The sequence below is a fragment of the Corvus moneduloides genome, chromosome Z, assembly GCF_009650955.1.
Source record: "Corvus moneduloides isolate bCorMon1 chromosome Z, bCorMon1.pri, whole genome shotgun sequence".
In the NCBI taxonomy this organism is placed as follows: domain Eukaryota; kingdom Metazoa; phylum Chordata; class Aves; order Passeriformes; family Corvidae; genus Corvus; species Corvus moneduloides.
The window spans coordinates 51747737-51775605 of NC_045511.1; the positions used below are offsets into that span (position 1 = coordinate 51747737).

Here is a 27869-nt window from a genome sequence, read left to right on the forward strand (position 1 = left end):
TATGAGAAACCTAGGACAAACATTGATCATTTTAGTTTTAACTTATGAGGAGCTTGCTCAGCATAGGCCACTTCCTACAAAACAAGGGAAGAAAACCTGAGAGAATGTACAAGACGGTTGATGTATACTCTTGAATCTGTGTATTTTTCTTCTCAATCTAAACTTGTTGACTAAAGCTTTCATATACTACATATTCACAAGGTTAACCGTATAGTGAAGTATTGCTTAATTTGAATCTGGAAAATGGATTAGGTACATTTGTTCTACAGTATTCCAGAAGCCAAAAATACAGGAAGAAGGAAAGAGGATAAATTTGAAATAAGTAATTTATAGAAGACTTACTGAGGTACTCTAATATGGCTTTCCAGTGATTAGTTACAATTTTGTATTTTATTTATGACTGATACTGTTCTGTTAATAAGACACTTCCAAACCTGTTTTGTTCTGATGTTAAATGATACGTCCAAGTCTAATTTGAGTGATTATTATTTTGTCTTGAGCTCAGAGTCCAGAATTGTGGAAAAAGACAAAAGGGAATATGTTATATATGTGGTTAGGCATGAGCTATTTGTAAGATACCAGGCAAGTTAAGAAGATCTGCTGCTTTTTGAACTTTTTTGACAGTAACTTCTTTTCAGGTGCTGAAATTTATTTCCCTCACACATACTTTCATAGTTTGGCTGTTGAAGTATCCTTGGAAAGGAGAATCAGTGCTGGTTGCACTGTCAGGAGATAGTTCTGACCTAATGTAAAAGTAGCGCAAGACTTTTAAGTAGCTTAAAATAGCTTAGGCTGCTACATCTTCATTAGTTCGTCACCTTTTCATAGACTGCTTGAATTTCTTGTAACTTAGAATTCTGTCTTTGTACAAATGCAGGCATTTGGCGAGAGTTTCACAGGTTATTATTCTTTAGTCCAGAAGGAGTTGATTAGCATCAATTTGGCATTAAGGGAAAGCAGTTTAGTATTTTAAGTCTGCTCTATTCTGGACACACAGACCTGTAGGGAATATAATTCTCTTCAGACCCTTTGCTCCAGGCTTATATCCATTATCAAATTACTTTAATTCTGATTGCTTCTTGAGATCTTTCTCTTGACATGAGGATATATATGTGAGAGCAGAAATAAACCACCTCTTCATTTTGTCTTTGTTGCACTTTGTTGGCAAAAAACCCTGTATGGAGTTGTAGTTTTGCCTGGAAGGAGCTGAACGCAAGGAAAGGCAGAGTTAAATCTGGGAAGAAATTATTGTATCCAGACATTGCATGACTTTTTCTCCTGTCTCTTTGTGTTAAAACCCTTTCAATTTCTGTGTGAGATTAAAAATTTTTAGTAACATTTGGTGGTTTGGGCGGTAGGATGTGTAGAATGTGGAATAAAAGAAATTGACCCATATTGTAGGAAAAGTTTGATAAAATGGTGTATTTTCAGAACAGTTTCATCAGGCTCTTTAAAGACATTTGAACAGAGTTAACTATGCAATGCAATTTTTTTAGCAATATTTAGTAGTATAAAGCAGTCTTTTGTGGTTGTACCATGAAAATCATAAAGATAGTTCTAGTTAATATGTTCTGTAGGTAGGTCTATATATAAACATATAATAACTGAAAATACAATGATAACTGAAAAACTGAATTCCAGTTCCTTACTAGTGTCCTGATTTTGAGAGCCTTTAGAATGGCTTTGTGAACATTGTGCATCAGTTTCCTGGGAGAGAGCTTCCTCTTCAAGACTGCCTCCGTGAGCTCTTTGGAAAGAGCATCACAGATCAGTACCTCATAGCAGTCAACTGCAAGACCCAGACGTATTTGTTGTTTGCTGTCTTTATGCAAACACCTGCATGAGTCTTAAAATTTTTGTGCTTTTTTGCGGTTGTGGTAGGGAAAAAATTCTGCGTAGTTTTATTTTCTCATTCTTGATGTATCTTAATGTCTTCAGTATGACTGACTGCAGGAAAATGTTTCTTCCAGTGACAGTGCTGTTTTATTTCTGTGTCTGCACTGGAATTGGCTTACAGTCCTTCCATCCTTCTGCGGTGTTCCAGTATTCTCTTTGCAGTGCTTCAGCCTTGAGTATTCAGGGAAGGAGGAATTCAGTTTGCAGAGGAAGGATAGTGTACTTCCCCTGTGTTTGGAACTCAGCTGTGTAGGTGCCTGAGCAACTTGACCTAATAAAACAAGCTCTGAGAAAGGAATGGGGCAGGGTGATGCCAAGAAGTTCCTTCTAACCTACGTTATTCTTCCACTTTGTAGAAGCTGAGTATAGAGAAGGGGGCAGAGACATAGATGCCTACACATGAGCCAACAAGTTGTCAAGCTCAGCTGTGTGGGATCTTGCTCTAGCACAATTATTTCAGATGTAGGATGACATGGACAAAATCTGGTTTGGCCATCCTGTGCCTAGGAGCTTAAGCCTTGCTCGCTCTTTAGTATCTCCTTTCTTTGCAGAGCTGGTTTGGAGAAAGAGGCAAGAACATTTTATAATTGTAGACATCAGTATGTAAAATTTATATTGAAATTAAGGATGGAGTTATTTTAATTTCAGATTAGGAACTTCCTCTATATGTCATGCCTGAATTTGCAGACATATAGCTGCATGGTTGTGATCTGTACAGTATATGTGGTGTTATACAAGTCTTCACAAACTGCTGAAATTAAACATGCTGCAGATACAGTTAAGAATAAGAAATGGGTGAGTATGACTTTCTAAGTAGTAAAATGCAAAGTAAATAGTTATGCATTTACAAGATGTTGTTCAAAATCTGACTACTTTTTACAAATATAATTGAATTTATGACTGTAGTTTAAATACCTTGCTGTATGCAGACTGCTGAAATCAGAAGTATCTCCCAGAAATGTAAAGAGAAGCAAGATGCTTTGGAGATGAAAGATAAACAGGTAAGAGTCTCTTTATCTGTGACTTTTCTTGGTGTTTGTTTGGGTTTTTTTGTCTGCTCTTCTGTTAGCAGAGGGGCAAATTTCTATGAAGATACTGCAAGTGCTTGCACTCTTCACTCCCTCTGCTGCACAGTGAGTCTTTAGAACTCTATTAGTCCAAAAGGAATTACTGAGGGAGGGGTGTGTACTGCATAAAATGAGTTGCCTTATGGAGTAGACAAATGTGTGTGTATGTATAGATAGATACAGATATATACACACACTGTTTGTGATAGGCTTTCCTTGGAAAGCTACAGCCTGTGTAGTGATTCACTCAGCACTAAGCATGCCCTCTGTGTGAAAGGCTGGGGTTATTGCTTCTAAGGATATACATCCTGCATCTTGTAAAAAGAAACATCCTTGCAAGGACCTGTTGTAAACCAGAGTCTCATCTAAGCACTTGGTCAAGAAATGTACAAATGAAATGCATAAGGGTGCAGAGTTAAAACCTCAAAGTTGTGTTTGGGCTATGGATTTTACTTAATCATAGACTAAACTTCAAATGTGTTAAGCAATTGTTAAGCAGTTTATTAACCTTTAAGCTTCTGCTTTTGTGAAAATGAAGGGACATCATGAATTGACTTACAGGCTTGACTGTATTTTTGCTTATGTTCTTCAACTGCCATAGTGCTACTGGAACTGTGTCATAGTGCTGTTGGAACTGTAACAGACTCGTGGGGTTTTGGTGCATGATTATGTCAGCATTTAATAGCAGTTGCACAGGTATCCTAGGTATTTGTTATAGGGTCTGTATACTAAACTATTCTCTTGATGGAAATACTCAAAATTTTTAGATTGAAGAAATTAATCAAGCATTCAGAATGAAAAAAGATGAAGAAACAAACAGGCAGAAGAAAATATACCAAACTCAAAAAATAATACAGGAGTGGCAGAATGAGCTGGATACAATGGCAGTCTGTGAGAATCTTCAGCCACAAATTGATGCTGTTAATATTGAGCTGAAAGAATTACAAGAAGAAAGGGTGAATATTGATAATGATGTCAGTGATCTAAGAGCAGAAAAAACTAACCAAGAGCGGGAAAAGAAAAGTAAGTTACTTGAGGTTTTTTTGTCAATTTACTATTTTAATGACTGTACAGAATCTACACTACTTACTGTAGTGAAATAATTCAAGGTGTTTACCTCAGACCTCCTAGTTGGTTTACATATATAGCTGTCCTCTTTCCTGTTACCAGTTGTATTAAAAGTAACATGCACTTTCAAAATTGAACAAGAAGATTCAAAAGTAACAATTGATCTTAAAACTATCCTTCAAAGAATCAGTATTTCTGATCTCTGCATAAGGTGACTCCTTTGCCGGTTTGGAGGTTTGGGGGATTTTTTGTTGTAAAGGAAAGTGTGTAGTTAGCAGGTTCTGAAAATCAATCCCAAACCTGATGGAGAAAGCAGCTTGCTTTGAAGATGCAGTGTTTTAGCTACTTCATATATTATATGCAGTATATTAGCTGCTGGTGCTGCATTTGTCCTTTCTAGATGAATTTTAGTTAACCTTAATTCCAGAGTTTCTTTACGCTGGTCTGGTATTTGCAGTTAGTCCTTTCTAAGAAATGAAATGAAATTAAAAACCAGAAGCTTGGCAGGTGGAGAGGGTGTTGTATACATATTCCTCAGTGAATGTTGCTCATTTGCACATACCTGTCTGTCTGGCACATAACTTGCCATAAAATCCAGGAAGAAACTGAGGTAGAGTCCAAGTGACCTGGGGAAGGAGACACTGTATTTTATCTTAGTCAAAAATTTTATCAAAAACCTTTGGTTTTGATCTCTGTCTCTGCTGAATAACAAATGCTTTCATGCACGGTCTATTGTCACACATTTTGGTTTTTGCCAGCATGAAATAACAAGAGATATTTCACATTACTAGTCCTACTATCTTTTTCCTTTGGGGATGTGTTTATATTTAAGTACAAAGGTAGAACAAGTCTTGATGAAACATACTTCTAAGGAAAAATTCCTGTATTTTTACTGTGCCTACCACATTTTGTTATTCCTTGCGTAAATTTTCAATTCTGTTTTAGATGTTAAGCTGTAATAGTTCTTAACATTTCTTCAGAAGTAGCAGCATCTCAATTCTGGAAAGAGATGTCGTTTACTGGAAAGTTCTTGTCGTTTACTAACAACCTTATTTTTGGAGGAGTATAGTCAGTAGATAGCAGAAAATGCTGGTTATAATGTGTACTTGCTATGGACTCTGTTTAAGAAACTACCTTAAATTACAGGAATAATTGATCGCCTTGGACAACTTAATAATATAATGCATATGAAGGAAGAGAACCTTAAAATGAGATTCCGAGACACACACTCTGCTCTTATGTGGCTAAGAAAGAACAAAGAGAAGTTTAAAAAAAGAGCCTGTGAACCCATGATGCTTGAAGTAAGATGATTTACTTGCATACCACTCTGTTAATGGTTAGATTATTTATGTCTTGCAACACTTTGAGAATGACTTGAGGACTTCTAAGACACATCTTGGAATGTCCTGCCAAGTACATGCAGGATACTCATAATTAGAATTCCATGGGCAATGTAGTACTTGAGTAATGTGGGATGGCACCTTTCCTCCTCAAGAGCATGCCTATTGCATGTTTCCTTTAAGGTGCAACCAGTTATTATCCAGTCTTACTACTTAAGACTTAAGTAATTCTTAGTTGCTGCTTAAAAAAGCAGTGGTAGTTACCAGTTATCTCCCCTTGCAGCACAACCTGCTCAGCTGTGGTTACTTCTCTCTGTGATTGATCTCCGAGTGTTTTTTTGGTTTGCTCTACCCAGCCATCCAGAGATGTGGAAATCTGTTGCTAATTTTGTTTTGTGTTTTAGTTTGATTTGATAGCTGCTGTACTAGCTAGTAATAGCAGGGCTAAATTTTCAAGGAGGACATTGGGTTTTTTTGTGCATTCCTCCTCTTGCAATATATGCTCTATATAATGCGAAGAGGATGAAGATCTCCAGTTGCACTTCTTTTCAGAATTGCAAACTTATTAATAATTATAATAATTATTAATAATTATAATTAATAATAATGTATTGCTACAATTTAAATTAGTATATTAGAATATTTATATACAAATTCTTACACTTTGTACATGTACTAGGACTGCTCAAAATTACTTTTATTTAGAATAGAATCCTAAGTATTTCTTGTTATTAGCAGAACTTTGAATTCTTTCTGAAAGACCACATCAAGATAATTTTACAAATGCCTTGATAAGGATGTCTTTACTTTTAGTTAAGGCCTCATTAACCTCTGTAAATTCAATTGGTGTTTAAATTTGTTTTTTCTGTGTTGAGGTGTAACCCCAAGCCAGCAGTCAAGTCCCAGGCAGCTGATCGCTCACTGCCCCACCCGCGGAATTGGGTAGAGAATCAGAAGAGTAAAAGCTTAGACAACTCATGGGGTGAGATAGAGACAATCTAATAAGGAAAGCAAAAGCCATGCACATGAGGAAAGCAAAACAAGGAACCAAGTCACTGTTTCCCATGGGCAGACAGGTGTTCAGCCATCTCCAGGAGAGCAGGGCTCCATCACTCATGAAAGTGACTTGGTGTCCTGGTTTTGGCCCATGGGCAGGGTTAAATTTTTTGCACTGGTCAAGAGGATCTGTGGCTGAGGGGGCATGGCCAGACCTTATTTGTTCCATACCACCTTACCTCATTGCTGAAGGTTGAGGATAGGGACTCTTTCTTTTGAGAATGCATCCCTTTCAGGTTGGGAGAAGTAGTGGTCAGGGACTTTTGGTGTAAGTTGTTAGTCTTACACCTTTTGTTATTAAATAATTACTGGTTGCTTTCTGATCTCATTGCTGTTTCCAGTAAATTGTTCTTATCTCAACCCATGATTTTCACCTTTTTTGCCTCCAGTTCTCAACTCCATCCTGCTGGAGCAGGAAGCAGGGAGGGGACATGGGGAGTGAGCGGTGGCATGGTTTTAGTGGGCCTTCTAAATTGAAGAATAGCATTTCTAAACTGTGACCTTTGGGGAGCCATCACTCCAAATGTCCCTCATTCCTTCTCCTCCTCTCATGCTATATGCTGGGATATCCCTTTGGTGAATTTGGATCACCTGTTCTGGCTCTGTTTCCTCCCAGTCTCCCATGCACCCCTACCTTACTGCTGTGGCAGCATGAAGAGCAGAAAAGGCCTTGGCTCTGTCAGAAATAACAACCGTCTTTGTATTATGAACCCTCTGTTCAGCACAAATCAAGCCACAGCCCCATACTAGCCACTGTGGAGAAAATTAACTGTGCCTCAGCCAAAGCCTGTATATTTTGGTATCATATAAATTAGTCTCATGTGCTTAAAAATTCAAAGCTTTCAAACTGCTGTTAACTATACCCAGCCTTTGGCCAACTTGAGATAAATTGTGTAGTTTTGTGTAATTTTGCCTGTGTGTCATGTATGGTGACATAATGTCTAATTACTCATGAAAGTTAACTGAAAAACACAAACATTAGCATTTCATTCAGATTTGGAAAACTTCATCCATTTTAAGGGTGTGGGATTTTTTTCTTAGGAATTTCAAGACACCTCAGTTTGAGGAGTGTGGTGTTTTCTGTTGCTAATTGAAAAACCTTTACTAGTGCTGGAGCAGAGCCATTAGACGTGAGATGGGGGTGGTTGCAATTGTAAGGTCAGGATGGAGCAGGAGAGGGAGAGGTGGTATGGTGAGAGATGGTGATAACTTTGGGAGTACTGAAAAAGGTTATGGATGGCTAAAAATTAAGCACAATGACCTGTGACTTACAATAGGTTTCCTTCCATGAGAATTGGTTGCAAAAAAGGCAGGCAATATGTTTTTGAAGACATTGTTCTTTTTTTCATTAAATGTAGATGTGGGCATCATCTTGACTATTTAAAATGTTTTTGGGGGTGGTAAGTCCAATTGTATTAAATCACTTGCTCATTACCTTTCTTTATTAGATCAATGTGAAAGACAGTAGACATGCTAAATACATTGAAAATCACATTTCGACCAATGACATGAGGGCTTTCGTTTTCGAGTGTCAAGAAGATATGGAAACATTTCTGGTGGAGGCAAGTTGGCACCAATTTTAAAACTTTCTTAAGTACTCAAGTATGAGCCCTGAACTTGGGAGTATACCAAGTAAATCTGTATCAAAGCAATAGATATCTGTATCATAACAAGTGGGTAATGCAAAGTGTTCAAATACTTTCTTCAGAATTAAGGTTTTCTTAAAGCTTAGACTAACTGGTGGAATGCAGGAATATTAACAAGATGTGTTTTTTTAGATTTTTTTCTTTGGCCAGGCAGTCATCACTTAAGCAGAAAATACTGTGTACAAGAAATTGGCTAGAGCAGAAATCTACAAATTTAGTACCAAAATTTTCCAGTGCCCCTTGACTAAAGAGGCAAGAGACCATCTTTTGTGACATGCAGTGGTACAAGCAGCAAATCAAGCTTGTATTTTCTTAATACTGCTGCCTCCTGAATCAGTGAGGAGATTGTTCATTTTGAAAGTTAGGCAGATGATGCAAGAGGAGGAAGCCAGAAGACACAGTATTAAACTATCACAATGCTTCCCAACTACAGTCCACACAACTGTGTATTTAGTGACAAGCTGTCCTGCAATTTTTGAAGACTCATCTGCCCTTTGCAGAAGCTAATCGCTTTTGTATTCCTGGACGATAGTGGTGGTATCTCAGGTTCTAGGGGCTTATCTTGCTTGTGTGGTTGTGGAACTCATTTCAAGGCTGCTTTAACCAGCTCAACTGGTCTTTCATTTGTATGATTAGCTCTTTAGAGTGAGCACTTGGCTCTGGATTTTTGATTGCTTTTATTTTCTCTAGCATGTAGTGCTTTCAGAGACATTAATAGAGTTTTCTTTTAGAGAATTTGGTTATTCCTGAGCCAGAGTGAATTTGTGAGTTCTTCCAGAGGTCATCAGTTTAAAGTAATTCTGACTCTGTGAATCAATAATTAATATTTTATTTGCATATAGTGAATTTTCCTGGTCTTTACCAACTAATCTAATATAATCTAAATATAGATGCGTGATCATCAGAAACTAAGAGTGAATGCTGTATGTGCACCTGCCGAATCATGTGCTGAAAATTTACCATCAAGACCTATTGAAGAATTACAGTATGTATCTGATTGTATTGGGGAAATGGTTTTAAATGCAATGGGTTTGTTTTGTTGCTATATATTAGAATTTTCTATGCAAATCAAATTTTCACCAGTTCAGTTCTGGGTTAGTGAGACTTTTTTCTGACCCTTCAGTAACTGCTGAACTTGATTTGTGATGCTTGCTTTTTTTAATTTCTTCTTCAGCCGGTATGGATTTTACTCATATTTACGAGAGTTGTTTGATGCTCCTCATCCCGTGATGAGTTACCTTTGTTCCCAGTACCGTGTTCATGATGTTCCTGTGGGAACTGAGAAGACTAGAGACATGATTGAAAGGGTAAGGTATCTGAAGAAGCATAAACGCATCTGTGGTGTGGAGTTTTATTTTGGAAATTATTTGGCAAGTAAATGTTGAGAATGCAAAAAATTGCTTTAGCAATTTTATTTATCCTTTTTATTTGCCCTGTAGAAGTGGGAACATTTCATGATGGGCTAACATATTGCAAGACATTTTAAAAAATTCAGTCACCTTAATACAATACTTTACAATACAATACAGAAAGATACATTTATCTTTCACCTTAACCAGTTCCAAGTCAGTGGCCTGGTTTTGGCCAAAGACAGGGTTGATTTTTTGCAGTAGCCCGTTGGGGGAGTGGCTGAATAATCAGTGTGCCAGGTCTCCACATATATTGACCATAGCCCCCATACCATAGAGGCTTTACTTGCTTGGTTGCAGTGCATGTTCCACAGTTACGGATAACCTGGGAAATACCGTCCATGGTTAAGTACACCCCTTGATCACCAGCCCATCTGTATGTTGCATCGCCTCCCTGATGACCTGAGGCATCATGGGCCATGCCCCCTCTCAGCTACTGCAAAAAATTAACCCTGCCTTGGCTGAAACCGGGACAGTTGTGTACCGGAGTCTGAGCTGTAAAGTAAAGTGAACACTTTTTACTAAACCTAATTGACAGAATATAACTGATGCTGCATGTATAAACTGAAAAACGTTTTTAGTCAAATAGACCTCATCCTATGGAAGCTTTTTCCTTTGTCTAGTTTACTGGACATTTTTTCTCTTTATGTATCTTGAGTTATAGTAAATCTTTGGTTATTTATAATGTCATTTTTGACATGAGTAATTTAGAACTAGCAACTCTGGTATTTTTGTACCTTTTTTTTTCCTACAGATGCATTTGCTTGACTAATACATTACAGCTCACTTTATGGTTTCATCTATTAATTCTTGAGTACTTTGTTTCTTTGTTACACAGGATGCATGTGTAACGTGTTACATATATGAAGCAAATACAATCCTTGTTCACGATGCAGTACAAATACTAATGGTGTTTTATTGGTGTCTGTAATATCTTAACAATCAGACCTGTTTAATTAGTTCTGGCAACATACTCTGACAGGATCTCAATAGTTCTTTGCTGACCAGTCTGAATTACAGGCATAATGCTGCATTAAACTTAGCATCTTTGTGCAAAGGTTGTTAGTAAGTAAGTCTTGCGTAAGCTGAAGTTTTTTTACTGTGGATTTTATCAAGTTTATTCCTTGTTCTGAAAAGTATTGCCTTAAGTAATGCTTTTGTCAGATTAATATTCTTCTGTGTTTCTTAGGTCATACAGGAAACCAATCTGAGGCAAATGTACACAGCAGAAGAAAGATACGTTATTAAAGTATCTTCTTATACAAAACAAAACCTCTCTAGTAACACATGCTTGAGGGAGGCACAGTTTCTCACTACTTCAGTGGATACAGATGAAAGAGAACAGTTGGAAAACCAACAACAGGTAGAAATGTATTTCTGTAACAATATGTTGTGAACTACTGCCAGTTTTATCATTCATTAAGCAGAGCCTACTTGCATATGTTAGTATGGTATGTAGTAAGAATGCTAGTGGTGTGTGTTCTTTTATTTCAGGACATCAATAATATGTTAAAGTCGTTGGATGCACGTTTGACTGTACTGTTCGACAGACAGAAACTTCTGGAACACAAAGACAATAAGCTCAGGCAAGAGAAGAAGGCGCTTTTAGAGAGAGGAAACCAAAGAAGACAGTTGGAATCAAAAATTGGTGTGAAGTATGATAGGTAGGAAACAAGCTATGTTATCTATGAAAAATGAACCATTTTTAAAAGCAAAGATATTTTTGATTTCTCTTACTGCAGTGTGCTTTTACCCTTAAACAGTAACCAGTAGTTGTGCATCAGTCAAGACAAGGAAGGTGTTTAGAAATTACAACCGTATCTGATACAACATGTAGCGATGTTCCAGATGCTTCTCTGTAATAAAATCATAGGATTCCAGTTAGATATCACTGCATGTATTTACTCAACTATTAGGTTATTGTTCTGATTTTGTAGCACATCCCTAGATAATACCATAATGTTCATAAATGGTACTAAGTAAGCATGTCAGGGATTGAGTTAGACCCCAGTTGTCCATAGTATTTTTCATTACATGTTTTTCGTTTTAGTAGGCCTGTGCAATTGGTTTTTCTGTCACTCATCCTGCCTGTGCTTCTACTCATGCAGCCAAGGACTGTGTTTGCTGCCAGGGTGCACTGCCCGCTTATGCGCAGCTCACTGTCCACTAATACCTCAAGCCCTTCCTTGCAGAGCTTTGCTGCAGCCAGTCTGTCCTGAGCTTGTATCGCTGCCGGACCCATTGTCTTCCCAGGACAGGACTCTGCGTTTGTCCTTACTGAATCTCATGAACCTTCTGTCAGCTCCTTTTCCAGCTTTAGCAGACCCCTCTGAACTGCAGGCTCCCCCCAGATCAGCATCTAAAAACTTGAGAACAGGGCCTTCTCTCTTCTCTTCCATGTCACTGGCAGGAGTGTTAGAAGGACAGGCCCCAGAATATAATCCTTGGTACTGACTTGTGGGCAAGATACAACAACCAAGAGTGACCATAGAAACACGTTTTTTTACCTATTTAGTCTTCAATTAATCCAGACAGTGGGAATGCAAGAATAGTGTGGGACATGGAACTGAAAAAATGAGGGAAATGAGTCTGGATCCAGCAGACTGAGAGGAAGGTGGAGCTGATGCAAGCTGATGCTCCCACATGTATCCAGTAGTGAGGCTAATCCTTACTTGCCACTAGACACACACGGAACACATCTAAACAGCATATGTGTATGTAGTTACACATAGCACAGTGGGCACACAGAGCAAATGCAGCACCGGTGGCTGCCTCATGGTTGTACTCTGTCTGGGCAGGATGAGGTTACCCTGGTACAGTGTCTGTGCATATCTGTGGGCAGTGGGGATCCCATTGGCAGCTGGTTCCAGACGCTCTGAATCTGCTCGGTAGCTAACCCTGGACCTCTGTCTCCTGAGTTGCTGGTACCTGGAAATGCAAACCCCTGAGGCGGTAGCCCTGCTGCTGTTGGCCTGTACAGACTGCCTCCCTCACCTGTGTGTGCCTGCATGCTGAACTGGCTGTGACTCCCTAGTTCCCCAGTAGCTCATTCTGTGGTCCTTGTCTCAGAGATACATAGGTAATATATATGACCATAGGTAATGTATATGAGCCATGACTCCCCCAGTCTGCACCCCATAGCCAGTACCCCTGTCATCTTACCCAAAAATACATACACATGGCAGCAGTCTGCGTCAGCTAGGCTGGTCCCTCCAGTAACCTTCTTGTGGTGTCACCCTGAGTGACCGACATACCCCCTTGGCTCCCAGGCCACTTGCTATCTAGTGTGTCTTGGTCTTTATTAGGGATCAAACACTCTCTTGCATGCTTGTACCGTGGTGCTGGCACCATGGACAATTGCATCATCCCATTCCTGTGGCTGTCACTTAGGTACACTCGCTCTGGTCTCTCCAGCCAGCTGCAGCCATTACAGACAAGTAGCCTTCCCCTCTGACTTGTGATTTGACTACAGTTGCTTGTACTTAGACTTCCATACACGAGTGCTGTGGTGAGCCTGGGTGAAGCCAAGATGTAGGGTATTATTTGGGCTTCTGCCAGCTGCTGTTGTCTCTCTTTTATGTGTGTGCAGGTGAGCTTTTATCACATACCCTAACAGAAAGCTAAAATTGACATAAGTGGCAACCCCTTGATCTCCTGTCACCTCATGGTTTTACAGTTGGGTTCATGAGGTATGGCATGCCCTTTGTAAATGGTTGGTGAGTCTCTGATCACCTTCTCCGTTATGCCCCTGAATTGCTTCCTGAGGGGACTGGCTCCACAGTTTTCCCAGGGATCAAAGTGAGAATGATCAGTTTGTAGTTTCCTGTATCATCCTCTTAGCCTGTTCAGCAGTTTTGGAAGATCTCCAAATGCTTTGCAGCTCACTAAACATCATGGTTCCTTTTACGTGTTCTGAAGGTCTAAAACAAGTGAGAATTCTGTTTTTCCTGTACTAAGATGAGGATACAGTACCTTTTTTTGGCTAGAATACGTAACAAGAATTAAGTAAACTTCCTGAACTCTCTTGTGTTGTATTGTTGCAAAGAACTATCAGAAGAAGACAAATATCATTCCTTACACTGATTTTTTAAAAAAATTCTGTAATTTGAAATTTAAAGTAAAGGACTATGCTTGCTGAGTGATGCTGTTAGTAGCCAAAAGTGGAATTTCTTTAACTGTTATTTTTTTGTCTTTTGTATTTCTTTGGCTTAAAGTGCATAGGTTGGGAATGCCTCTAATATTTGGAATGTTTAGGACTACAAATTCATATTCTTGATAACTGTTGGTTCGTCATCAAATTTAAGAATTTTTGTATTTTTAGTACAATTTATTTTTAATTATTTTTATTATTAATCAAATATTGATTCCTCCCATAGTTTAAGACAGCTGGAACAAGATGCTATCGACCTAGAGAAGGAGTTTCAACTGGCAAATGTAAAGATCAAAGAAATAAACAAACAGAAAGCAGGACTTGTTAGTGAATTGATGCATCTCATAAAGGTATGTATTATTAACTTGGTATGTGTTCCACTTTTATGAAAAGTCCAATTCTTGTAATTTAAGTAGGAGGCATGCAACATTTGGATGTGTTACTGTCAATGTTTTCAAGCTAGCTTTCTTGAACTACTGAATAATCTTTTTCCATTTTTCATCTCCTTTTAAATTTTTTTTTCAGTTTGCATTCTGATAATTATTTTTAAATCACTTAAGAGAATTGAAAACTGTGTCCAAGTTCACACTGTAGAAACTTTGTGTTAAAATGACACATAGTAAAAATCTCAGACCTTGGCTCACCATTGTCGTCAGATGCTAGCACTCAAAATTTTATCTTGTAGGTCCCGTAAGTCTACAATTGAAACCTTATCATCCCTTTCATTATGGGAGAGGATTTGTTTGTATTTATATGCTGATCATAAAAAACATGGTGTAAACAGCTGCTTTCAATGCCCCATGTTTGTAGCTACCCTTTAGACAGTAAAGAATCTGTTGCTGGTTTTGAAGCCTTTAGACTGTTCCTGAGGCTGACTTGTTTGAAAAAAACCCAAACATTTTAAGGTCAGTGCTGTCAAATCAGGTTCTAGTGATCATTAAAGCCTGTTACATAACTTCCCAACCACAGCCTCATTTTGTTGTCATGTGCTGTTCCAGTTAAGACTTTAATAAGAGTTGCTGTACGCCTTGTCAATCAACTGCATTGTCATTACAAGATGCATATGTATTTTGTGTTTATTTTTTGACCTTTTTCCATCTCTGTGACATATGACATCCACCAAAATCCACCTGTTGGATCCTTCTCTCTGAGAAGCAGTTGAGATGGCCTTGGCTTTTCTCATATTTCGCATATTGGTATATAGTGAAGGGAAGGAGAATGGGGGGAAGGAGGGTTGATGTAAAATTGTGGGTTGGAAGTGTGCGTGTGTATATATCTATGTATATGTATTTATATATATTTAGTTGAAATTATATATATGTATGGATACATGCATGAGTGTGTACATGAGGACTATACATCTTGGGGAGCTTGGGTCACCACTTTTTCATTGAATTTGACAGCAGTATTGATGGGCTGAACACAGTGTGAGATTGTTATGACTAGAAGGACTGGCAGTTTCCAAAGCCCAGTAGTGATTATATCAGTTTTGAGTCTGGTGAAAAAACCGATGCTCTGTTTTCCTGTGTGTAGAGGATCATACCACTGAACATCGTCAAAGTAACTTTGGCTCTTCAGATAACAAGAATGACTGCTGAGAAGAACAGACTACAATCAGAGTACAAAGCAGGAACTGTACAGCTAAGAGCTGCACAGGTAACAATATTTATGAATACCAGGGTATCTGTTACTAAAACATCTCACTGGGAAGCCTTTATGGTGTTGAAAAGGATGCTTCTGTGTCTTTGTTTAGAAGTGGGTGTTAGAACTGCTAAATATTTAGCCTTGATTTCTGTAGTTTGACTTCAGCCTCTTGATTTAAAGGAGAATAGTAGCTTTGCCATCCTCTATTAAGACAGCTAAGGTGCTGTGAAAATGTGCCAAACAGTCATCTTATCCTGGATCTTTTATTATAATGAGAAGTGTGTAAAAAGGCCAGCTGTTAATCAATTGCTGTTCTTCTGAGTCTGTCCATAAACAAGTAGCTCCAACCCACATGCGAAGTACAAGCTCAAGATGAACCAGAAAGTGCAGCAGCACAACAGAGCTATTTTACCTTTCTTTATAGCTCATTTCTTCGTACTGTAATTAAATGCCTAGAAAGCTATGCTGTGTTCAGATAAAAAGTCTGAGGAGTTAGTTCCACAGCAAGTACTCGTTTCTAAGAGCAGAGGATGCTGTCATTGCTCATGGATTGCTGCAAAGGTCAATTTTTTGTATTTGTGTAGTAGTACAATCTTTCAAAGCGCTGGGGAATAAACTGTTAAAGAAAAGGGCAGTAAGTTGGGGTTTTTTTCCTTGTCTTGCAAGAGTCCAGTCAGCTATAACCTACTAAATCAATTAGATCATAAAGATAAAAGTAAAATCAGAAAGCAGCTTGAAAGGTAGGAGACAGTTACTTTGCATGGACAGATATTTCCAAAAGGAATGGCCTTAGCATGCAGTTAGAAAACCACTTGAGTTACAGTTACCACCACTTGCAGGAAAATTAGGCAGAGGAGAACTTTCTAAGAGGAGCAGAAAGTAACTTGAAGACAGAGACAAATCCAGCATGTTACTTAGAAAACCACTGTTGCACAAGTTCTCACACATGATGCATCTTTTGCTCAGTTTGTTAAAGTTCCGTGAAAATCACTTAATTGCTGAAGCTCAGTAAGGAGTAAGAGTGTGTTACAAAGCCATGAGCCTCATGTCAGTAATGTCCATTGTAACTGGGAAATTCATTTAATGTTTTTAGTTGTCTCTGCACACATCTTCATCATTTAGGGAGTAGCTTGGTCTGGTACATAGTTAGATGTCTGGTCAGATCAGTAGACAGGATTTGTGATTTGTAACATTCTGATAATTCTTAAAAATAGCCTCCTTCCTAATAAAAGGTGTGTATGAGTCAAATGGAGTCCCAGTGAGGCCCCCTCAGGAAATCAACAGGAGCATTATCATTGCCATGTACTTTTAAATATATAGAAGGAATAAGGAATCAAAACCTGTGTATTTTTATTTATATTTATCTAAATTTTATTTTGCATATGGCCACTGACAAAAGTCTGGCAAAGTTGAGTGAAAATTGAAACCTAGCTTGTTGAACTGTCAATGTATTTATTCTAGTACATGCTTCATAGTAACATCAAATATCTATTGCTTTCTAGTCTTCCTGTTGCATACTGAAGTTTCTCCTGCCAAACATGTGTTTTCCTCTTCACTGAAGAATTTTACTTACCTTAGCTTGGATCATGCATATTCAGTATTGAATCTGTTTCAGATTTTAAGTGCCTGCAGATCAACTTGAAATCTTGTTTCATGCAGCTCTGCAGAGCTCCCTTCAAGTGGGAGCTTTATATACAATTGAGAATTGAGATTCCCTTCTTCATATAATTCAGAATTTATTTAGGCTCTGGAAATGATCAAACACATGAAGCTTATGCTTTTTGTATAAAAAAAAGTCTGGGTGCCTCTCACGGGATCTTTTGCCTTCATTATCATGTCATAACATTTCAGATGAAGCCAGTTGACTTTCAAATTTGTGGGATCCAAAATACTATTGCAGGGCATGTGCAGATATCGAGGGGAATGTAACCATTGTGCTCTACAGTTGTATTTATGCTAATTCAGTATAACGTGAGATCTTGGCTGTAAAGAAAAGGAGGGACATTCTTCCTTTATTGTTTTATCTGTACAGCTCTGATGCCAGTCCTTGCAACCCATGTAACATTTCCCTCCTCTACAATAGACTTTGTGAAGTGGAGGGGGTGATCTAAGAAAAGCTGCTTCTAAAATTTTTCCAACTTTCCTGAAAATACCAGTGCAGTATAGAAAAATATTTTTACAGTGTGTTTGTGGAGATCATGAAATGCTTATCTGCAATGAACATATCTATTTCATAGTACTTGGTGGAGAGAGAAGGAAGAGCAGGTTTTTTTGAGTTGATACATGCTGAGAACAGCAACCCTAACTCTTGTGAGTGTGAGATGATCACTAATGATCATACCGGTTATAACTGCTTCTGTTGTATTTAGTAAGTAAAGATCAACTACATTTCCAAAAAGTAATGAGGGTGACTATCAGTGTCTGTGTCCTGTATTTTAAAACTGTTGAACAGGCATTTCTCTTACTGTATGATTTCCAAATGAAAACTGATTTTTTTTCACCACTGGAGGGCTCCTATATTTAGCTAAAGTACACAACAATAAAACTTGGGAAGGTACCTCTTGAATCTACATGCACACTTGTAAGTTGAGAGAAAATAAATTTAGCTATTTTAGAAGAACTTGCTTTTGATCAGTTTACCTTGGCATCTGTTGACTTGATGAGCAGAGAGGTATAATGAGTTCTGTTAGTTGAAGCAAATTTTTTGATATTTTAATAGTCTGGTTTCACCTACTTTTTCTGCTTCAGATGTGGTTTGTTGCTAGTGTGCTAGTGTTAACTCTGGAAATTCACAATAATATTTTTTTTAAGAAAGTTTTTTTTTTTTAATTATCTTTTAATATTTCTAACAGCAACGTTTTCATGAACTGGATAATAAGAAGCAACTTCTTTATGAGAAGTGTGTGGAATTGATGAAACAAGCTCGACAGGTCTGCAGATTGGGTCCAGGTCAAGATTTTCCAGAAGAATTTCAAGTTGTATGTACAAAAAGAAATTTTCACATATCTGTTGAATTTCTAACCTCTCCTGCAAAAAACAATTGTCTATTTTTTATTAGAAGGCTCCCAGTAAAGGATCACGTGTACTTCTGTTATTGTCATTAGCCTTTTAAAGCACCTTTAAAATAGTGCTGAGATGCCCTTTGACTACCACTTTGTTTTGTGCACAGGGGAGAGAAAATTTGATCTGTGATTTCAGTTGAAATCCACAGCGTTGTATTCACAGAAATAAAAAGAGGCCATATTTTTCTAGCTTCCTGCTCTAATGGAGCAACACAAAAGAGCCGAAGTCTCTGCCCAGCCTCCTAGAAGTATTCATTTGCATGGCTTATCTAGCCATGTCTTGTACCAAATCTCTGAGTATCTCTGCCTGCACAAGTTGGGCAACTAAGGAGCAACTAATTGTGTATCTTAGTTACGTAATAGCACTTCCAACCTTATTTCTCTGTTCAGAACAGTTAGTGAGGGAATCTTGCTATGTTAAATTTTGACTGTGTGACACCCTGATTAAAAGTAACAGAATTAGTTTATGGTTTATCCAATTTATTTATTTATTTTTAGAAAACTTGAATCCTTTGTTAGTATTGCTTTGTAACACATGCAATCCTTTGTCTTGTAGGCTTTTCAGACTCTTCCAAACACATTGGAGGAAATTGATGCTTTTCTGAGTGAAGAGAAAACCAGGGCTTCCTGTTTCACAGGCCTCAGTGCTTCAGTATGTTCACTGCTTTCCCTCCACCCTCTCTCTCTGCCCCTCTACCCACATTGTACTTCCTTCCCACTCTGTGCTAGGTCTCTTGGTATAATAAGTTAGACAGCAAGAACAATGTGCTGTAAATGCATTTATTCAGATTTCAAGTAGGTTCTTTAAAAAAGGTGCCTTTAAAAAAAAAAAAGTTGTAGTAATCTGAGAGAAACAAAGCTTTACAGTTTCTTTGCTTAAAAGATAGAAACCTATCTTGTTCAGTGTGCAGTGCAGTAGTCTGTGTAATTGTGTTTGAACAGTATTGGTGCAGTGTGGTATTTTTAAAGTCAAGGTTAGAATTGCCAAATATTTTGCTGACTGATTGCTTTTTATTCTGGCAGGTTGTTGAAGAATACAATAAGCAAACACAAGAAATACAGCAGTTGACAGAATATCTAGAGGGAAAGAAAAATGAGTTGAATAACTATAAGCAAAACATTTCACAGGTAATAGCTCAAGTTATCACGTCTGTGTCATTATAGCCCTACATCATTGTAGGAATGTATGTACAGAAATAAAGGGTATCATTTCAGATTGTCTTGAGTGCAAACTGAGATGTTACCTCCCCTAATTATGATGTTTTTGCGATTTAAATGCCATCTCCAGGGGAAAATTCAGTTCTTAAATTGATTTTACATGGATATGTCTACTTTTAGGTCAAAGAAAAGTGGCTAAGCCTCTTGAAAGTGATGATTGAACAAATTAATGGAAAGTTCAGTAAGTTTTTTAGTTCTATGCAGTGTGTTGGTGAAGTTGATCTTCATATGGAAAATGAGGTATGATTGATTTTTTTAGTTTAACATTCATATTTTCTTGCATGTTTTGCTCACATATTGCTAGAGAAAAATAACAAGTCATATGGAGATGTTCTTTTTAAAAAAACACTGAACTTCTACTCAATGCTTTGGTGTACTAGAACTGACTTACCAGTCTGATTGAAGGCAAATGAGTCTCTATCTAGATGCATAGGGCTTCACCTCCTGACTTTTGGAATAGGCCTGCAACTTACAGATCTTGGTTAGAAACCTTGTATTTACTTAACAGTTACTCAGATTTTTGAAGTTTTTGATCTAAATCTGTATTTTTAGCTAATTTTTGTCCTCCATTATCATCTAAATCTTCTATTACTAGGCGTTGAAGTGATTTGGTTCTACATGTAGTTTCTACTGGAGTCTGGGGACATTTTGTCTATTCTGAAAGCAGTTGTCATTTGGCCCTATTACCTTCTCAGTAAGCCTTACAGGTAGAGTTTGCCTCTGGTGAATAGTTTAAAACATTAGTAGGACTTGGGGAGAAATACTCAGTGCGATAAACAGGAGAGAGAAATCTGGTATTTTGTTTTAAGTTGATTGCTGAAATGATGATTTCAAGACTTTCATGTGTTAACACATAGACTACATTATAGTGAAAGTTTACACATAATAATTTTTTAATCTTTTTTTTTCTGTTGTAAATCACTCAAGCAGCTTTTCTTAAAATAGCAGTGGCAGTTATTACTCAGGGCAGAAGAGTGATTAATAAGGCTCTTTATGTGAACTGCATGAAAAATGTTTACCTGGAGACTAATAATATGAAACAGTAGAACACTAAAACACAGACTTTTCAGGTCTTTTGATAATTACCTAGGCAGATCTATATTATATAAAAACTATCTTTCAGATAAAAGTATGTTGGGAGAGAGAACACAAAAGGAACAGTAAAGCAGTTTAAGAGCAAAAGGAGTCTGGAGTGCCTTCCAGAATCTCTGCTTTGGAAGGTCTTGCTTTTTTATAGTAGGGATGTCACAAATAGTTTCAAAAGATTAGCTAGTGGTACTGTGCTAGTGAGTAAAACTTCTTTCCTCAAGGGATGAATGGCTACAATCCAGAAGGGTGGATAATCTGTTCTCGAGTTTGTATTCCTTACCCTTCTCTTCAGGAAAATCTTCTGTCTCACCTGTAGATATGAAGAGGGAGACTCTTGAGGTAGAATTACTTTTTATTACAAGTATTTCTGTGACACTGAAGTTCAAGTCTCTGTTAGTCTGTCTTGTAGGAATCTTGAGATACGTGGATGTTCTTGGTGACACTACCTACTATCCCCATTGGATAATAGGAGGAATTGGACATTAGTAGGAATTTCTTCACAGGAAGGGTGATTAAATATGGAATGGACTGAGGAGGGAAGTGATGGAGTCACCATCCCTGGAAGTGCTTAAGGAATGACTGGATAGGGCACTCAGTGTCATGGTCTATTTGACAGGTTGGTGTTCAGTCAAAGGTTGGGCTCTGATCTCAGAAACCTTTTCCAACCTAATTGATTCTGTGATTCTGTGTGAAATGCTTCACTGGGTTCTTCCTTAACATCCTAGCAGAAGCCTCTGTAAACATTCTGACTTTACTTGGTAACACTTAGTAGCCAGAATTCGGACTGCTAGCCATGATAACCGTCACATTCCTTGATTAACCACAAGGAGTTTTGAGCATCATTTTTGTCAGGTTTTGGAATGTCTGGCAGTTCTACAAACTGGCATTCCAAATAGTCTGGCAGTAGTCAAGGTCTGACTGATGCCATCATGGCTGTGTTGGACATGAATCTTTTTTTAACTTGGTTTTGCTAGACTGTATCTTGTTCACTTTTTCAAACCTAGTTTCAGTCTGTGCCAATGCGTCTGAAATTACAGTGGGTCTAGAGAACCTTAGATTCTGGGTTTTATTTCTCCTTACATGAAGTTGTAATCAGAAAAACTCAAAGAATCACAGATATTCTATGTTGGAAGGACCCACAAGGATCATCAAATCCAGCTCTTAAGTAAATGGCCTTAAATCCAACTCTTAAGTAAATACAGGGATTGAACCCACAACTTTGATGTTGTTAGCATCGTGCTCTGACCAGTCAGGCTAACTCAGTGGCCACGGAACACAACTTCAGGAATAATAGAGAGTACTCTGAAGACTTCTTTTTCGTCTTATGCATGAATACATTTCTTTTCATGGTCTTTCTTTTGAGCCACATCTGTTATCCTGATACCTTGCGTCATTGGCTGAGGCTAGTGACAAGTTTCACTTTCCTGTTAAAGAAAAGCCAGGGTTGGAATCCTTGTGTGTGGTTTTCCTGTTGAGGTATGAAAAGGAAATGGCTGTCCTGGTGGATTTTGGGCTGCTTGTACTTGAAGAAGTTCAGGTTGGTATTCAACCTACACACACACCCCATTACTCCACTGTTCAAACTAATAGTATCCTAAGGCATTGTTTTTCTGATGAATGGGATTTATAGGGGCATTGCTTTCTCCTTCTAGCCAAGATTTATATTTTCCTGTTGATGTTCTTACTGTGGATGAAGCCTTTCTTAACAGCAATTAACAAATTGTAGTCACGGAGAAGGAATGGTATTGGAAATTCTGTAACAGAAGTAGACGAGAGTTAAGGAAAATAGATGAAACAGAGTTAATATATTGATCTTAAGTTGAACCTGAGTAGTTGGTAGACCCGTGTACATTTGTGTAAATGTCCTTCAGTTTGCATGTCATCATAAAATAAGGTGTAATACAAAGAAAATGAGTTTAACAGGTGGTGGCTTCTACAGGAGGAGTATGAGAAGTATGGGATTCGCATTAGAGTAAAATTCCACAGTAGCACTGAACTTCATGAATTGACTCCGTATCATCAGAGTGGAGGTGAGAAAACTGTTTCTACTATGTTGTACCTGATGGCTCTGCAAGAACTCAACAGATGTCCTTTCAGGGTTGTTGATGAAATAAATCAGGTGAGAATCAATAGTGCAGTATTGTTCTTTCTATGTACAGATGCTTATGACATAGTGGAGAGAACAGACTTTTTTTTTCTTTTCAGGGAATGGATCCAATGAATGAGAGAAGAGTTTTTGAAATGGTTGTGGAAACTGCTTGTGAAAAAAGGACATCTCAGTACTTCTTCATTACACCAAAGGTGTGTGGCAGAAAATTAAATAGGAAGTTTAAAATGTAGGAGAATTGGATTTTGTGTGATAATACACCAGTAAACACTGTATAACTTACCTCTGTTTTACCTAAGAATCTTGGATTGAAAGGTAACTGAGAGGATTTGTCCACTTTGAGGACAACCAGGCAAGAATTCAGACAACTTAGACCAAGGTTTATCTCCTCAAAAACCCACTCTGGACTTGTGGCCTCACTGGAAGTATAATGTGTGTTAATCACCAGTGGACAGGATTACCATGGAAAAGGTTGTAAAGGTAATGCCTCTAGCTAACAGAATTCAGACTGTAGCAGAGACCAGCTTCCAGATGAGTTAGATGATGATACTGGAGGAGGAGCAGGCTGGTGCTGCTGATGTCTGAAGAAGTAGAAGAGTCCCACATCATTACTGGAATAGTTTTCCTGTATTAATCTGAGGCTTACAGGCTCAGAAAAGGTGAGATCTGTGCTCTGAGAGGGACCAGTTTGATTGTACTCATTGGTCAAAATTTAAAAAAAAGTAGTTGACTTACTAGGCATGCAGTGATGCAATGCCAAGGCTTGAATGGGGTAAATAGGCTGGCTGTTCACCTGCACCTGTAACAGAGACTAATGTTATATTCAGCTTGATCCAAGACAGATAGAACAGTAAAAGTTACTTGTACACCGGGGAGACAAGCAGTCAGTAGTGTGCTGGTTTTTATTAAGATATCATCTTATCATTCTGTATCCTGTTAACACTGTATTTTAGAAAATCTGGTTGGTATGTCCTGTTTTTTCAGTAAATAGCAATTGAAGGGTCTGATTAAGGCCACCTTGTAGCATTTACCTTACTGGAAGAAGGTAGAAAGTAATGCTTCTTGTTCCTTCTGATCTTGCAGTATGCTTACCTCCGCGCAGTTTGGTCGTTTCCTGACCACATTTCTTCTTTATTGTTATGTGTAATTTATTCCCTTTTGTCTTCTTGTGATTCCTCTCCTTATTGGATCAGCTTTTTTGTGCACTCTCCTACTTAGAGAAAGAACAGAGTGATTTGAATGTTGAATGGTAGATAGCTCAACTAACTCTAATGCTTCCCAAATGTAAGGAGTTGTAGAAAATTACTGTCTGGGGTCCAGAGTCTGTTTTAAAAGTTGAGTCTGTTGTCAAATTACTAAGAATAGAGACAGGGGAAAATTGAGTGTTCAGAGCTAACCAGAAAGATCAAAATAGAAAAAGCAGAAGTAAAAAAATCTCAGAAGTACAAAAAAGCAAAAAACGTCAGCATTGTGGTAGGAGGAAACTCAAGGACAGTGTTGCACCATTATTCAGCAACAAGAAACGGTGTTATGAAGAGGTGGCTGAAGATACTCTTTGTGCCTCCTTCCTTCTTCCTGCCCCCTGCAAGCAGGTGATCACCACAGTTAACATGGCAAGTTATGATGGCCTGTCACAAGAAAAATTAGTGAGAGAGCATGTCAGGTAAAGGTTTAGCTGATGAGAGTGTTTGTGTGGGTGGCATTAGAGGATAATTAAAAGGCTGCACAGGGCAAGCAGAGAAGGCCAGACTCTGCTGTTCCATGGCTTACCTGCAGTTCCTGACTCCATGCTATATGTCACCACTTACTAGAAAGCAAGTATGTAATCACCTACTAGAAAATGTGACAATTTGTCATGTTAAGCTGAGTTCTGTGTGTGTACCCAGTGGATACAGGGAAAAGTGCGACTCTCTTTTTCAGTATGTTGACATCTCCCCTGCTTACATTTTTAAACAAGTTGCAGTGGGGAGGGGTATAAATTAATATACAGCAAAGTTGATTAGGCATATTTTATTCTGAATAGTTGTGAATCACTGTCATAATGAGTAGATGAACTGAATATGTTCTTAGAAGTGGGTTTGAAAATAAGTATTTTTAATACAAATCTGTGGTGAAACAGACTACGTTTATTAAACATACGGATAATCACCATGTTGGGAGTTAATCATTTTTTCACTGTAAAGCAAGATTAGAATTCTAAATAATCTTAGGTTAGGTAACTTTATTTGAAAATAGGATTCATCTCAGTGCAGACAAACATAAAATTTGGTATTTAAGTGGGAAAAATAAACAACAGCATCTAGTGTAAGGCATAAATGCCTAAATGGCTGGGGAGAGGGAAGTGGCAAGTTGAGCATCAGTTGCAAGTAAATTGTTGAATGTCATCCTGAGCACTGCTTGTAATCTACAGTTTGCATGATATCTTTGTCTGCTGGGCTTGTGCTTGGCAAGGTTTGGATTATCATAAGTATCCAGCTTTGGTTGTTAAACTTCAGAAAATTAATACAGGGGCTGGAATTACTCCAGAAGATAGCAGTGCAACTTCTAGTAATTTTGATTGTTCTGGGTTTCCACCAGTGGAGATTGCTTAGCTCAGAGAAGCACAAGACTAAAGAGAGACATAGATGTACTTAGGTACAACTACTATCTCCTGCCCTGCCCTGGGTCAAAAAGGGAAAAACATGATTCTGTGCCCACAATGGAGTGGAGGTATTCTCTGTATACAGCAAAAAAGCAAAGAGATTGTTTGCAACAAGAAGGTACAGATTAGATATGGAGATGTTCTTCTAATAAGAATAGTGATGCTGGAAATTGGGTGAAGAATGAGTCCCTGTGGAGGGGTTTTCTAGGAACAAAAACACTTCGTTTTTCAGGCTGTAATCCTAGGGATATTGATCTTTTTGAGATCTGGGGTTTAACATAGACCTTATTCACTTTTTTGACATAATGGGGAACATCTGGCTGTTTTGACTTTGGTTTCTGTGTTTTTCACCAGCTCCTGCAGAATCTCACATACAATGACAAGATGACTGTGCTGTTTGTCTACAATGGGCCTTTTATGCTGGAGACATACAAATGGAACACGAAACACATGAGGAGAAGGCAGCGGCGGCTTACAAAGATGACTGAATAGTGGCATATAGCTATAGATACATAGTTCTACAGAAGTATTTTATATATCTTTCTTGAAACATCTGGCTTTCAAGAATTCAGAAATTGTCAAAGAGGAAAACATGCAAAGAATTGATAATTGAGAACTTTAGCGCAAGTTTTAAGAGCCAGTGTTTGACAGATTTGAAATGCATGGTTTTCTTTTTAGGTCTTTCATAGTGGTCACTTTCTTCAAAGAACCTACTTTTCTCAATAGTAGGTTTAAATAAAAATGAAGTTTATTTTTTTTTCTATTCTATCAGTTAATGCAGCATCAGAAGTGCAGGTAATTTTTCTAGGTTATCCTGGACTTACTCTGTGACTGTTGTTTTTTAAAGGTTTTTTTCCCAAAAATTGGAATTTGCTTTTGGTAAATAACTTTACCATAGATGTGGATAGTATTGCATTTCCCTATTGAAATGCAATTTTTTAAAATAAATTCAGACGATCTGTAGGAACAGAATGGTTTGTAATGGTTTGTTTTGTAAAAAGAAACCTGAAATTAATATAAAGAATATGATTCTATGGATGTATTATTGTTGAATAGATACTTTATCTCAAAATTAATAAATAAATATAATAATATTTCATTTTGTAGTGCTTGAAGGATAAGGTCTTTCTAGCACATCTCTTAGCAAGGAGACTGACAGAGTTCCAGGTCTTTGTGAAACAGTGAGCTAGTGAGCTTGCAGAAGTAAAACTAAGCAATATATAACTTCTTGTGTGTTTGTTTTTCTAAGTAAAGTTTGATACATTTTTGGTGATAGGGAAAATAGTGCTGCGGATTTCACATGTAAGTGAAACCCAGGAGGCTTTTTACAAGGAGTCAGCTGCATTGGAGTGATTGTACAGTCAATTGCTTTTCAACAGAAAGCCATAAAAATTTTTAATAGAATGTTGGCCATAACTGTTAAGCATTTGGAAATGGAGGTTATCAACAGAATGTTGAATACCTAAAACAAGGTCCTGATTATTAAGTTAACTATTAAAAAAGTAAAATTCAACAATTCGATGTCTGGTTTGAATGGGTGTTTTTCTTAACGGTATCCTGGCAACGAACTTTGCTAATGAAACTGGTATGTCAGTCTTTGATATTCTCATATTTGAAATAAAATAACCCACTACAAAATATGAGCTGGAATCTGGAAGGTTTTAGGTATTAAAGAGTAAGTATTGTAATTGTTCTTTTGAATAGATAGATGAGCCTTCAATGCAGTAGAGAACCACTCATTCTTGTTACTGCGGGCCGCTGTTGGTCAATGGAATTGTCTGTCTGTGAAATGAGTTCCTGGAGTGATTTCTGTGATAATTAGTGTCCCAACACAAGAACTGAAGAGAAGATCTGAAAGTATGGAAACTCAGGCTATGGTCCAGAGATAATTTGGTCAGCAGAGTATCTTTGACATAATTGAGGCTACAGGCCTATCTGCCTGTCCACTGTATTGAAAGGTCTTAGTTTTAAAAGTATTCTTCAAAATTGTCTATTATCAGGGAGTTTCTCCATGTGAATGGTTTCTTTTCCTGTACCCTCTGTCATTCATATTGTTGCTGTTAACTGTTCATTTTTGTATCTCATTGCTGTTTGCAGTAAATAGTTCTTACCTCTCTCAGCCTATGATCTTTGGCTTTTGTGCCTCCAGTTCTCCTCTGCAGCACACTGGAGGGGAGGGGAAAACAGAGCAAGAGAGCAGTGTCTGGTTTGGAGAGTCTTGGTGGCGGCACTGAACTGAGGAGTACCCTTCATAAACCAGGCAGATTGGCATAGTGTCTGATGGGAGATGTCTGACAGGAGAGCTTACATCGTGGGAAGCAGGGGAGGGGGAACCTTGGCACTCTCGCTTCTCTGTAAATAACTGAGCCAGAATTACTTTCTTTACTTCTGACTCACTAAAACACAGTATCCAAAATTACTTTTCCTAGAACTTTTTGTTCCGGAAGCGTTTTTTTCCCCCATACCTTGCTAATTG

At 37.9% G+C, this 27869-nt stretch overlaps 1 protein-coding gene across 2 annotated transcripts in view; it reads left to right on the plus strand.

The window, feature by feature from the left end:
- Positions 1–27517, plus strand: part of SMC5 (structural maintenance of chromosomes 5) — a 41656-nt gene extending 14139 nt beyond the window's left edge. The window contains exons 8-25 of one of the 2 annotated variants that reach the window (XR_004237429.1): positions 2826–2897; positions 3731–3986; positions 5178–5332; positions 7876–7989; positions 8964–9058; positions 9248–9380; positions 10672–10845; positions 10977–11146; positions 13859–13982; positions 15166–15288; positions 18129–18254; positions 18895–18990; positions 19362–19466; positions 19677–19796; positions 22585–22764; positions 22851–22946; positions 23052–23232; positions 25748–25824. Coding sequence is in view for 1 of the 2 variants with exons in the window: in XM_032095767.1 (XP_031951658.1) it covers positions 2826–2897; positions 3731–3986; positions 5178–5332; positions 7876–7989; positions 8964–9058; positions 9248–9380; positions 10672–10845; positions 10977–11146; positions 13859–13982; positions 15166–15288; positions 18129–18254; positions 18895–18990; positions 19362–19466; positions 19677–19796; positions 22585–22764; positions 22851–22946; positions 25748–25885 (2277 nt within the window). In the remaining variant the exon portion in view is untranslated. Of the gene's footprint in view, positions 1–2825; positions 2898–3730; positions 3987–5177; positions 5333–7875; positions 7990–8963; positions 9059–9247; positions 9381–10671; positions 10846–10976; positions 11147–13858; positions 13983–15165; positions 15289–18128; positions 18255–18894; positions 18991–19361; positions 19467–19676; positions 19797–22584; positions 22765–22850; positions 22947–23051; positions 23233–25747 lie in introns of both variants that reach the window. The other variant, XM_032095767.1, reaches the window with a different exon arrangement.
- Positions 27518–27869: the final 352 nt, after the last annotated feature.